Genomic DNA, 13,365 nt, shown 5'->3' on the forward strand with positions numbered 1-13,365 from the left:
AAAATGTAACAAGATTGTTATGGTACAGTACAAATAAGTTTAGTGTACTTAAACAGATGAACCCCCTTCCAAAAAAAAAAAAGCTACAAACTTGTTGTAAAACTTTTATTTCTTCCCAAGTCAAAAACAGAGAACACAACGAGACTGTGAAATTATTTCCAAATAGCGGCACATATACTTCATTGTTACCCTGTCTTGCTCTCCGATGCTCAATTTGTACAAGCTAATGTTTCTCAACAGTCCAGACAGCGCCCCTTGACAAGGCAAGTGAAGTGGACACAGACAGAACAGAGAATCACAGTAACAGAACACCCCGCTTCATTACGAAAAGTCAGGAGGTGCCATCCTCTCAACCGCGTACATTTATTCTTTACAGGACTCCCTGTCAACAGACACAATGACTCCTCCAGACCTGGCTAAGGAAAATAACATTGGCTGAACAGCAGCAAAAGGTAAGGAAGTCAACTTTGTTAAATGAACGGGACGATATCCGAGAAAAAAAAAAGAATTGTCATACTGAAGCCACTTGTCTTGTGGCTGCTTAATCAAAAACAATCACGAGAAGAGGACATTGCGATGTAGGGTCACAACCTTGGAGACTTAGGATGTGTGCGTCTTTAGCCACGTTGAGTCACCAATAGCAAACAAGCGAGGTGGGGGGGGGGAACAATAATTCACACGGAATAGTAGTTAAACCTTCTGTCTTAAATAAATGGAATCGTCAAAATGATTTGAACCAAAACAGGGCAAACGTTATTAGCAGGAAAATATTTCAATGTTCATTTGCCCCACATGCAAACGATGCCCAAAGCTCCGCCCATTTCTACATAATGTCAAAATTAAAGACAAAAAAAAAATTCATTCCCAACGTGTCGGGAATACCTTTTTTTTTTTTTTTTTGCCTTTGATGCAAAAGCCTCCAAAATGCCAGATGGGAGGATGCTGGTGGCCGTTTGAAGACACGGTTCAGTCTTTGGGGTGTGGACGGCAGCAGTGAGGACGCTCCTGTGCCTTACAAACCAAAAACTAAACAAAAAAAGAAGGGGCGGGGCAGGGCAGGGCAGGGGAGGGGGAACCATTCGTCCATTTTATGCCGGAGCACACTACAATCCGTTTTCTGGAAAGGTTTTTGGCGAAACATTCGCCATTCCAGAATAGCTCAACGCCCAACAATTCAAAGTAAAGTTAAAATAAAAAAAATAAAAATGAACCAGCTCTTCTTTTCCTTGTGGGTATTGCCTGGTGGGGTGGGGGATTATTTATAAAACTGAAAAAGGCAGCCTTTTTTTGCCTACTTTAAGGCAAAGCAGTTTATTTTCAAATAATAGTTTCAACTATTTGGAGAAGCAAAAGCAGGACAAAGTGGTCAGATGGTGGAGAAAAAAAAAAGGGGGGGGGGGGGGGGCTTACGGGCGCTTTCCGCCCTCACCCGCTTCTTCTCCGCAGCCCCTCAGTTGTTTTCCTCGTCGCTGTCGTCCGGGCTGATGGCCGGGCTGTAGGTGGGCGAGGTGGGACTGTACCCGGGCGAGGTGGGGCTGTACGTGGAGCCTTTGGGGCTGGTCGGCGAGTACGTGGGCGACGTCGGCGAGTACTTGGGCGACGTCGGCGAGGTGGGGGAGTATTTAGGGCTGGTGGGTGTGTAAGTCGGGGAGGTGGGCGAGTAGGTGGGCGAGGTGGGGCTGTATTTGGGCGTCGTCGGAGAATAAGTAGGGGAGGTTGGGGAATACTTTGGCGAGGTGGGGGAGTACTTGGGTGACGTCGGGGAGTATTTGTGTGAGGCGGGGGTGTACTCTGGCGAGCTAGGACTGTACGACGGCGAAGTCGGGGTGTATTTGGGCGAGGTGGGTGAGTAGGAGGGCGAGCTGGGGCTGTAGGAGGGGGAGCTGGGCGTGTAGGTGGGCGACTGGGGGGTGTAGCGCGGGCTGGAGGGCGAGTAGGACGGTGAGGTCGGAGAGTACGAGGGGGAGGTGGGGGAGTAGTTGGGGCTGGTGGGTGTGTAGTTGGGGGAGGTCGGCGAGTAGGAGGGGGAGGTTGGGGAGTAGGAGGGAGACGTCGGGGAGTAGCTGGGCGAGGTGGGGGTGTAGTTGGGCGACGTGGGGCTGTAGCTCGGGCTCGTCGGCGAGTAGGAGGGAGACGTGGGTGAGTAAGACGGCGAGGTGGGCGAATACGACGGCGAGGTAGGAGAATAAGAGGGAGAGGTGGGTGAGTACGAAGGAGACGTGGGGGAGTAGCTCGGCGATGTCGGGCTGTAGCTGGGCGAAGTGGGACTGTAGCTGGGCGACGTTGGCGAGTAGGAGGGAGATGTCGGCGAGTAAGACGGCGAGGTGGGCGAATAGGAGGGAGACGTCGGCGAGTAGGAAGGCGACGTCGGGGAGTAAGAGGGAGACGTGGGAGAATAACTGGGCGAGGTGGGGGAGTAGGAGGGTGACGTCGGACTGTAATTGGGGCTGGTAGGGGAGTACGAGGGTGACGTCGGGGAATAGGAAGGCGACGTCGGCGAGTAGCCCGGACTCTGGGGCGTGTAGCCGCCCGGGGAGCGGGGCTCGTAGGCGGGCGAAGTGGGCGAGTAATTGGGCGACATGGCGCCACCTGCAAAGGAAAGGTACATTCGCGGTCAGTTCATCGCTTCTCCTCAACTCCTTCCAGCGCTAACTCTAAAGCCTGGCTAACCTGGAGATGGGATGTAAGGACTGGCGGGTCCGGGGGATCCGGGGGACCCGGGAGTGGGCGACCAAGCCGGGGAATAGCCTGGAGAGAAGCCACTGGCGTCTGACGCTGCGCTCGGGGAGAAGCCGGCTGCCCCGGGGGTCATGCCGCTTCCTGAAGGGCGGAATGGAAGGTCACAAAATAAGTTATTGTTTAAAAAAAAAAAAAAAACATGCAAGGAGGACTTATTATTGAGGGGAATGCTATTTGATTTTTTTTTTTTTAGATTGAACTCTGTCACAAGGCTTCACTTCAACATAGTTCGTCGGCACCGAGCTGCCACACGATGGCGCCAAAGCCCCGCCTAATATAGACTTTCAAGAAGAGCACAAATAGCTTGCCAAAACGAGCAAAGGTGAATTTTGGAGTTGCGGGGGCGTCCACTCACCAATACTGGGAGACCAGGCGCCATGGGCGGGTGTTGCTCCTGTGTTCCAAGGGGTCATGGCGGGAGAGCGGCCGCTCATGGGACTCGGCACCGAGCCAAAGAACATCCCGGTGGCTAAAAACACAAGCGAGCCATCAGAAATGGAAGGCAAAAGGAACCCAATCCTCTTGGAAATTATCTCCACTTACGGCCAGCGACGCTGATGCCGGGTATGTTTGTCGGGATCTCCATGCCGTACTTGCACTTTTCGGCATCCAGGAGCAGGTCAAAGCAACCCGTGCCGGCGGGAGCCAGCTGGCCCAGCATGATGTTTTCGGACACGCCCTTCATCGGGTCGCTTTCGCCGTGGGACGACGCCTCCATCAACACATCCACCTAGACCGAGGGGACGCCAAGCGTCAAAGCTGCGTTCTCGGAGCGAGATTGGACAAAGCCCCGCCCCTCCCCTCCCTCACCGTCTCCTCAAAGGAACACTTCATGAGCGGTCCCGTGTCCTGCCGGTTGATGCCGTGTCTCGTGATGGCCATCAGGTGACCGCGGCACGTCATGGTGTCGCACAGCAGGGCCAAGTGGCGGTAGTTGACGTAGGAACCGTCAAAGGAGATGACGTGGTACAGCTCCCTCTCCAGCGCCTTCCGCACCGCCTCGATCCCGAGCACCTGCGGGACGGCGAGCGGCGCACGTGTTTCTCATCCAGGCAGGACAACATGATGGGGGGGGGGCATTTGAAGCGGACGCCCTACCGTGAAGATCTCCACGATGTCGTTGGACGTGGTCCTGACGGGATCGACGTCCTTCTCGCTCAAGACCCTCATGAGGCTAACGCCGTCCGTCTCCAGGATCCACTCCTGCAGCGCTTTGAATTCGCCGTCCTCGGTGATGATGATCTTCTTCTTGTTGTCCGTCTGAGGCAGGTGCATGTACACCTTGCTGATCTGCTCGATGCCTTGGAGCGTCATGTCCGTCAGCATGTTGGACTCGATGCACCTTAGGAAGACGTCGTCGTCCATCTTGTCCACCACCTCCTCGTCCTGGCCGACAAAGTCATTTGAGGTTATCGTGGCGACTTGGGTGGGAGGAGATGGTTTTCTCTCACCTCTTGGAACTTGTTCTCGTCGCTCTTCATGATCCGGATCCGCAAAACGAGCTTCTCGGCGTTGTCGTCGTTGAAGATGCAGTTCAGGTCGTCGCCGAAACCTTAGCGAGCGTGCGCGGCGAGCGTTAAAAAAGCTGCCGTCGTGCGAACATCTCAACGCGCAAACTCACCTGCGTTGATCTTCTCGGCAATCTGCTCCATGGTCAGCTTGCGATCCGTCATGTGCTTGCGGTCCAGCTCGATGCGCAGCAGCCACGGGGAAATGCGCGTCACGTCAAAGTCCGGCATCTCGTAGTACACGTTGACCCACTCCTGGTCCTCGGCCACCACCGTATTCTGGGGGTTGGGGTCGTAGTAGATGGCCGTGTTGGCGGTCACCTGAAATGACGTTTTTTTGGGGGGCGGGGTCAGTTCGGCAGACACTGAACCGGGAATGACGGAGCGAGCGAGTCGAAAAATAATCTCGCCTTTCGCAGCGTGGTGTGCTCCAGGCGACACAGGATGTCTTTGGCCCTCTCGGCATCCCTGGCGGCCTGGCCCAGTAAGAAGACCGTCAGCGAGGGCGTTTTGGGCTTCTTGGAAATGTTGATCAACTCCTTCAGACGGGGCACGCCCAGTGTCACGTTCTTGGCCGACACGCCGGCATAGTGGAAGGTGTTCAAGGTCATCTGCGTGGCCGGTTCTCCCAGAGACTGAGCGGCCAGAGCGCCGACCATTTCACCAGGATGGGCCTGGGCGAGGACGTAAACAACATTTTTAAAAAAAAATATATTGCCATTAACAAAATCAAATAAGTGTCAAAAAGAAGGAGATAACAGAGCATTTAAGCTTTTTCTTTCTTTTTCAGTTGTTCTTTTAAATGTTTTCTTTCATATCTTTCAGGAAAGTTCACAACGTAAACAACAGTTTAAAAATATTCCCATTACCGGTGGATTTAAAAATATTTCCATTCACAAAATCAAATAAGTGTTTAAAAAAGGATAACTGAAACTACATTTTAGCGGTACAAAACGAATTTTTTTTCTTTCTTTCTTTCTTTTTCCCCCCCCATATCTTTCAAGAAAGTTCACAAGAGCTCTGCGGACGTAAATTGGATTTGTGGATGGTTGTTTTTAAATCAATCGTTTTTTTTAGTTTCTTAAAACAGAAACTCATTCAAACTAACCCAAATGATCAAACCTGCTTTGCAAACAAAATGAAAGAAACTCAAAATGAACTCGAAACTAAAAGTAAAAGTAAGCGCGCAGCGGGCTGAACTCACAATGGAATGGTTGAACTTGGTCTCGATCTCTCCCAGCAGCCAGTCGAAAGCCTCGGTGGTGAGGCGGAACTCCTCCGTCATGCGCTTGGAGCACAGCGTGGAGCGAAGGTGGATGTTGAAGAGAAGCGTGGCGTTCTCTTGGGCCTGCCTGCTGAGACGGTCTTCGCCGTTGACGATCACCAGTTTCTTACTCAGCTCCTCCACGCCTGAAGACATTTTCAGCTAAGTCTCAACTTTCATCCTTCGAGTCATCTCGGGCGTCGCGATGGCCGCTAGCGGTTCGACCTGAAAGTAAAAGTATTTTCCGACGAACCTTCGACAACTCGGATTGGGTTGAGGTCCGTCGGAGTCCGCGTGTTGATGCGAAAGATCTTCTGGGCGTTCCAAATCATTCTGGCCAAGTTGCACGGCAGCACCACCTGTAGGGGAGGGGTGGAATTGCGACGAGTGAGTCGCCGGATCGATGAAGCCGGCCGGGCCGAGGACGCGAGGGCTCACCTTGCTGTCGCCGGTGGGGAAAATCGTTCGGAGGTTCTCCCTGTCCTCCTTCATCTTCTCAAACTCCTTCTCCAGTGTGCCTTGCACGTGGGCGTTGGTCATCACGTCTTTGACGACGTCCTCCTGCAGCGTTCGCCTCAGCGCTCGCTCGTTGGTGCAGTCAAACTTGAACCTGGACGGACGGGACAACGTTGGGTGGACTGGTCTTCTCGTAAAAGCCGAGTCGGCGCCGATACGGGCCGTACTTCTTTTCGAAGGTTTTGTTTGAGGGTTTGAGGGTGGCCATGTTTTGGAACTCCACGTTCTCTCCCGCCAGGCCGTCCTCGCCGTAACGCAGCTGCACCACCTGGTTGATGGAGTTTCGCACCGTGCCGTCGTACTTGACCATGACCGACTCCATGGACTTGATTAGACGCCGCTGGATGTAACCTGGAAGAGCGCAAGGAGACATGGAAAAAAAATCAAGCCAGCCCAACGAAGACGGACGGAGGTTTTCTTTGTGCTCACCCGTCTCGGCCGTCTTGACGGCCGTGTCGATCAGACCCTCTCGGCCTCCCATGGCGTGGAAGAAGAACTCGGTGGGCGTCAGGCCGGCCAGGTAGGAGTTCTCCACAAAGCCTCTGCTCTCGGGACCGTAATCGTCCTTGATGAAGTGAGGCAGCGTGCGGTGCTTGAAGCCAAACGGGATCCGTTTGCCCTCCACGTTCTGCTGCCCCACCACGGCGATGACCTGAGGGAGCGGCCCGAGTTGAGTTTGCGCCGCCGCCCTTTGGGCGGAGCTCCGCCTCTCCTTTCCTTACCTGCGAGATGTTGATCTTGGAGCCCTTGGATCCGGCCACCACCATGGACTTGAAGTTATTGTATTCAGACAGCGACTTCTGAGCAGAGGAGCCCGTTTTGTCACGGGCGTCGTTGAGGATCCGATTGACCTGGTTCTCAAAGGTCTGCCTGAGCGTGTTGCCGGGGGTGGGCTCCAGCTCGTTGTTGTGGGCCTTCTCGATGACCTGCCGGGATCCCGGATGGTAAGCGTTTGCCCCGTGCGGTCACGTGTCACCACTTGCTCGACGCGCTTACCTCAATCACATCCTGTTTGGCTTTCTTGATTGTGTTCTGGATGTCGAGGTAAGTCTTGGCGTCGGCGATGGAGTCGCCGATACCGATGGAATGTCCTACGGGAGAGAGAGAGAGAAAAAAAGCGAGTTGAGGACCAAAGCGGAATCTCGGAATCAGCGGCGTTGTGGTTTTGAGCCCCGCCTTCGATGAGCAGCCAGTTGTTGACCACCGTCTGGATGTTGGAGTAGAAGAGCCTGGTGACGTCATGGCCCATCTCCAGGTAGGAAATGTGGACCAGGGAACCGGCTGACGTTCCCAGAGACTTCTTGCACAGGATGCCCATGATCAACTCGCCGTTCTCTACGATGACCTGAAACCAGACACAAACGTAAGCCGGCCCGCCGGCACCGAGACCTTTTGCCGACTCGGCGTACCTTGGTGTCGCCGGGCGAGATGTGTTTGTAAGGGCCGCTGTCTTCGTCGTCCGGGTGGGTGCTGTGCGTGCGGATGACGTTGATGTGGCCGGGAATGATCAGGCTGAAGATCTGCTTGCCGGTCCAGAGCGGGCGGGGCTTGAGGATGGCCGGCTGGGGTACCTTCCCGTCCCAGGTGGACAGGAACATGAGCAGGTTCATGACTTCGCCCTGTCGTGGAGGAGGAGCGCCGTTAGCCCAAAATGTCAAAGCCCGACCAGATACCGAGTCCGCGGCGTCGACTCCGCACCCGCTCCAAGAAGACGTCCCTCTTGGTGAACTTGCGTACGGCCGTCAGCGTGTCCTGCACGATGCCCATGACGGGCCTGTTGGACTGCGGCGTGACGATCATACGCGGCACCATGGCCAGCTCTTGGATCTCGGCCCTGGTCTCCAGGGACTGCGGCAGGTGCAGGTTCATCTCGTCGCCGTCGAAATCGGCATTGTAAGGCGTGGTGACGCTGGAGAGAGACAAGGGCCGCGGGAACTTGACACGACTCGCACTTTAGTTATCGCCAGGGGGAAGAAAAACCCCAACAAATCTCTACCTTAGGTTGAGTCGAAATGTGGACCAGGGCAGAATCCGAACCCTGTGACCCATCATGGACATTTTATGGAGCGTGGGCTGTCTGTTAAAGATGATGATGTCTCCGTCGCACATGTGTCTTTCCACCTACGAGGAGAGAGGAGGCGCTCAGACTTTTGGAACGGCCTCCTTCTCGCCACTCCAATCTCACCTTGTAGCCGATCTGCAAGTGAAGGTCGCTCGGTTTGGGGTGAAATCGCAGGTCGATTCTGTCGCCGTTGTCGCGGATGATGTATTTGGCTCCCGGGTACTGGCTGTTGCCTCGCCGCACCAGCTCTTGAAGTCTAACAAAAAAAAAAAAAGCGGGTGACATTGTTTCTCCGCGACGGGGCGTTCCCCAACCTCTCACCTGTCGTTGTTGAAGGGTGTGACGATTTCCGGGAAGGTCATATTGGCGGCGATGGATCGCGGGACGCCCACTTGGTCGATTTGGAGGTTGGGATCCGGGGTGATGACGGTCCGCGCCGAGAAGTCCACGCGCTTGCCCATCAAGTTGCCTCGTACTCGGCCTTCCTTGCCCTTCAGACGCTGTTTGATGGATTTGAGAGGGCGGCCGGATTTCTGCATGGCCTGAGAGAAGCGGAGAGAAAATGTGATTTTCCGTTTGCGTGCGCCCAACAGCCGTTTTGGGCCCCGACGTACTCTGGGCAGGCCCGGCAGTTCGTTGTCCACCATGGTGGCCACGTGGAACTGGAGCAATTTGACATCCTCCGCTATGACGTGAGCCGCCGCGCCGCTTTGCTCGTTTCGCCTCAGCTGGTTGTTGATTTTGACGATATCGGCCAACTTGTGGGTCAGGTCGTCCTGCGGGACACCCGGATCGGGAGCTTCAGTTGTCGATTCGATATTTGTGACAAATATTTGAGTCTGACCTGGTTCCGAGCGGAGCCCTGCATGACTACGGCGGGCCTGACGGCGAGCGGCGGCACGGGCAGCACGGTAACAATCATCCACTCGGGTCGGGAAAATTTGGGATCCATGCCCAGGATGACGTCCTCCTCATCCGAGATGCGTTTGAAGATCTCGTGCACGCGTTCAGGGTTCAGCAGGATTTTCTTCTCCTGCGAGTCCTCGTTCACGTGCTTCCACTCGGCGTACAGCTCCAGGCCGGAGCGGCGGATTCCAGGCTGGTAGCGCCCGCAGCCGCCGTGTCCCTGCGCACGTCGATGGTTGGAGTTGTGTCAAACGCTTGGAATGCAAGACGAGAAACCTTTGTCAAATACCTTCTCCTTTGTGATGTCCTCCTCCGTCTCCTGCTGCTCCATCCCGAATTTGTTATCCATCTCCTCGCCTCCTTCGCAGATATTTTTGCCTTTGCACAGCTCGTACACATGCGTCAAGCGCTTCCTGGGTTGCCCTTTGGATTTGCCAAGGATGTCCTTAATCTTTGGATTGTTCTGCAGATAGAGTTGTTTTTTTCATTGACATTTCCACTCGACTAAAACGCAATGTGAAGCAAGCATACTTACGGAATCCACGAGTAGCTTGGAACAAAAGAAGCAGACGCAACGCATAACCTTCATTATCTTGGAAATGAAGCCCACGTGGAAGACGGGCTTTGCCAGTTCAATGTGCCCAAAGTGTCCCGGGCATTCCGTCATGTTGCCTGGGAAAAGAGCCAACGCCAGCCATGTCAGACAAGTCTGCTCCACACAAAACGTGTTACGACGCCGTTACTACTTTGTACCTGCACACGTCTGACATCTTCCACTTCGCTCGATGACACCTTGTCTCGGGTCCATGAGGCCACCAAGTTTGGGACGGCCGCCTTCTGTCGTTTCGGGGTATTTGATACCCCCTTCTGTAACCGACATTCGTTTCTAAAAGAGACAATATGTAGCATCAGTGCTTGAATTCTTGGAAACACCGCCATCCGTTATTGTGCAAAGAGTCATTTTCCATGAATGATTGCACGACTACCACTTTGAGAGTAAGAAGGGAAAAAAAATGCATATCTGACTTTTTTTTTCAATGTATTTTTTTATTTCTTATTTGTGGGTATTACTCCATTCATTTCAATGCGACAACAAAGGGGGGAAAAGAGCAGAAAACATCTCGCGTACCGTGCTCATTTGTGGCAAAAGGAACCATTGTAAAAGATCACATGAATACTTTGGACTGAAAGTGGTGTGCTTGAAGTTTGTAAACTTCTCCGAACGTGCTCGTTAGCTCGAGTCCGAGCCGGGAAACGGCGAGCTAGGCTAGGCTAACGGCTAGCATTGTTCATTGTAACTCGAGCCTTTGCCACAAATGCCACAGTACAACATCCGTCGCGAGATCGGGGAAGGCGCGTGTATGATTTGTCAATGCAGAAATGCAATCTCCCCCGTTCCCCCGCCCCGACAGAAGACCTACAAGCTCATCAGGGCTGATGATGCCGAACTGAACTCTCTTGATCGTGCGCAAGGGGCATGCGCTGTCGCCGGAGGGCGGTCCGTGCATCCTGTCTATTCAAAAGACGCGTCCTTCCTCGACACGTCGCTTTGTGAGCAGGAACAGGCTCTCAGGATTCACCACGGTCCCGAGCAGGCCACCAACGGTGACCGGAAAGTCTCCGGTGGCGTTATCCGAGGGACCTCTGTTGTCAGTCGCCTTTTCGATTCGAGTTCAACGTGGTTTTAATCGGGTCAGGAGACGACCGACAAGCCCTTCTCCCTTTTCCGATCTACACCGTGGTGCGCTCGAAGCGCATCTGAGCTGTAGAACGCTCAACGAGCCGTTATATAGACTGAGCGCCTGCTACGGGGTCTCCCAGTCAACAAGGCAGGGTCTGACGCTCCGGTAGGCGGGACATTCTACGCTGTTTGGCAACGTTCATTGGTCGCGTTAGTGAGCGCGATGAATAAATTATTTTGTCTTACCTTGAGCCAATGAAGGTGCACGTTTCGGTTCACAGCCAATCACAAAAAAGGCGGGCGTTGGTTAGCTCCAAATCCGTTTTTATTGGCCAACTCACAACCGATTACGCGGACCTCCATATGACAAACGTTGGAATGTGCCAATGGCAAATGCGCTTCACCCAATTGGTGCGTTTTCTCGTTAATGTTAAGTAGGGGGAAATGTGTGTCCAATCACAGTCGAGATTTTGTCGTCCTTGTAATCATTTTAACAAAATCCGCCCCGTTTCCGATGTTTGCCGAGGATAGCCGATGTGGATTTCTTCCCTCAAAGCAAAAAAAAAAAAAGTCTGTTCCCCGGTTCGTCTCGCTGTGGGTGAGCCTGGGCGCTAAGAAAGGAGGCTCAGAACCGAGGCCCGTTCAAATGTCCACGAAACAAACTCTTATTGTCGAATCACAGTGTATTGTTACAACAAAACACCGTGTATTGGACTTTTCGTTTTGGATTTTTTCCATCAACGTCGACGTTCGGGATTTCCACCATCGACACTTTGGGATTTCATGGGACTTGGTCGAAAGCCTCGGACTCGCCTGAATACGAAGGCCCGACGCCGCATGGGACAGGCGGCATGCCGAGTAGGAAAATCCGGGGAAGCCTTCGGTGATTGCTAATTGTTGTCACGTCGCTGTATTTAGAATACTGATGTTGAAACGTTGCTCATTATGTTTGTTACACCAAGGACCGATCCCGATGATTGTTTTGATTCATTTTCACTATTTTAAAACGACTGACTTGGTCGCAGGCCTACATTTTGAAAACTGTTCTCGAGTGTGACAAAAGTGTTGGCTAGCAAAATGTCGAATCTCTGTCATTTTAAACTTGTCGTCATCGTCTTAATGAAATTTTAGTATGAAACACGTAAAGCGTATGTATTCTAACTGGTTAGTTTAAATGGTGGTCGGAACGTTCGCCTCAAGGCTATTACATTTTTTTTTTTTTGGCGTGGGTCTCAAATGTTATGTTTTTAGACTGTTTGGCCTTTTCTTTGATCACGATTTTCCTTGCGGGAACATTTTTAAATGGTTAAGATCAGAGCTTAGCCTTCCGCATCACTGCTAGCTTCGCGCCGCTTCACGTTTTAATTGTCGTCATTGCTGTTCCTTCGACTTGAATCGTGTTCTCGCCGCGTTTGAGTGACCCGAGTCGTCATATCACGTTGAAAGGACGACGCGCTGTTTTTATTTCAACCAAAGGGCTCAGCTGACTTGGACGAGAGCTTCGTTGGAACTAGCTTAGCTGCGGGACAACATGGCGGAGTTAGCCGACAGACCGAAGGGAAAATGGAGCCCGGGGGATAACGTCGTCGTTAATGCCCCGCTTAGAAAGCCGCGCGCTTAAACGAGATTAATTCGCACGGCCTGTTTCACTTATAAATGAAGAATACGACTAACAAGGTGTAACGACAACGCTGTCGGGCCTTTTATTTAGAGGATTCCGGAATTGTTGTGGAATACAGAAGCCATTTTGCTAGCCAACTATTGTTAATGCATATTTGTCTGCTGTGGCAAGACGTACCTTTTAAGCTAATTGCAAAAAACACGGTCGGCTAAAAGTAGGGATACATGTTTTCATTTAATCACATTTGCATCGACGTTAAGCAGTCATTTATACATGGAACATATTTTCTACCCCTAAAAATACTCGATACAACGAGAAAGGCAAATTGCGTGCCGAGCCCTGTTAAAATGAAAGTCGAAACTTATCCAAGTATGTAGTTAAAAACGAAATCATTGATGCGTTGCTTTATGATGGGAAATACTTGAGATATTCTGCTTCAACATCCCTCAAACCTTTCCAGAAAAAGGCCATGGATAGCACTATGCAAACCCTCAACTCTTAATTTAATCCTAGTGGCCAGCAAGGTTCCAAAGTGGGGAGTTAAAATTCAATCTACAACTTTCTAGTCAGGTTAGTGTTTGAAATCACACAAGCAAGGGTTAGTTACAGAATTGGCCTTTAAGGTTTTGTACTTATCAGGATCATTCATATCATGCTTTCAAGCCATACATTCCCCTCTGAATTCAAACAGGTATTGCCAATTTTATCCCAGCATGTATGTTTATTTAATTTCTATGTGCTCAATCCTTTTGTACTCGCGTATAAGCTAATAATATATCTTGCTGTCAGTTTATTGAAGAAATGTTGGTTTTGAATGTCTTGATTCCGTCCCAAGGAGGACAGTGAACTCTTGTGCATGAAACATTTTTGATGTTGAATTGCAACCAAAAGTTGTCACAATTGTTCCTCATTGTCTGTTTGAATAAAGACACTTGAACCAGCATCACTTGTCATCATCTTTTGGGAACTGGGAATGTTGCTGGAGATGAGAATTTTGTTGCCAACATCTCTCGGCTGTGTTTTCCTTCCATTGCAGCAGGTACAGAAGGGTGTGATCGCCGAGCAGGG

The 13,365-nt window shown here is 51.9% G+C and overlaps 1 protein-coding gene across 1 annotated transcript; it reads right to left on the bottom strand.

The window, feature by feature from the left end:
- Positions 1-91: 91 nt before the first annotated feature.
- polr2a (RNA polymerase II subunit A) lies at positions 92-10,764 on the bottom strand. The gene is made up of 28 exons (XM_037261213.1): positions 10,417-10,764; positions 9,749-9,881; positions 9,531-9,667; positions 9,285-9,458; positions 8,934-9,215; positions 8,704-8,865; positions 8,411-8,631; positions 8,213-8,345; positions 8,024-8,148; positions 7,726-7,936; positions 7,437-7,646; positions 7,204-7,372; positions 7,024-7,118; positions 6,750-6,953; positions 6,457-6,679; positions 6,195-6,378; positions 5,950-6,121; positions 5,765-5,870; positions 5,452-5,657; positions 4,658-4,921; positions 4,361-4,568; positions 4,191-4,291; positions 3,838-4,125; positions 3,550-3,753; positions 3,283-3,469; positions 3,095-3,208; positions 2,671-2,820; positions 92-2,589 (listed from the first exon to the last, which is right to left on the bottom strand). The coding sequence occupies exons 1-28, from the start codon at positions 10,501-10,503 to the stop codon at positions 1,451-1,453; spliced, it is 5,889 nt and encodes a 1,962-aa protein (XP_037117108.1). The 5' UTR covers positions 10,504-10,764; the 3' UTR covers positions 92-1,450.
- Positions 10,765-13,365: the final 2,601 nt, after the last annotated feature.

The sequence above is a fragment of the Syngnathus acus genome, chromosome 10, assembly GCF_901709675.1.
Source record: "Syngnathus acus chromosome 10, fSynAcu1.2, whole genome shotgun sequence".
Classification (NCBI taxonomy): Eukaryota; Metazoa; Chordata; class Actinopteri; order Syngnathiformes; family Syngnathidae; genus Syngnathus; species Syngnathus acus.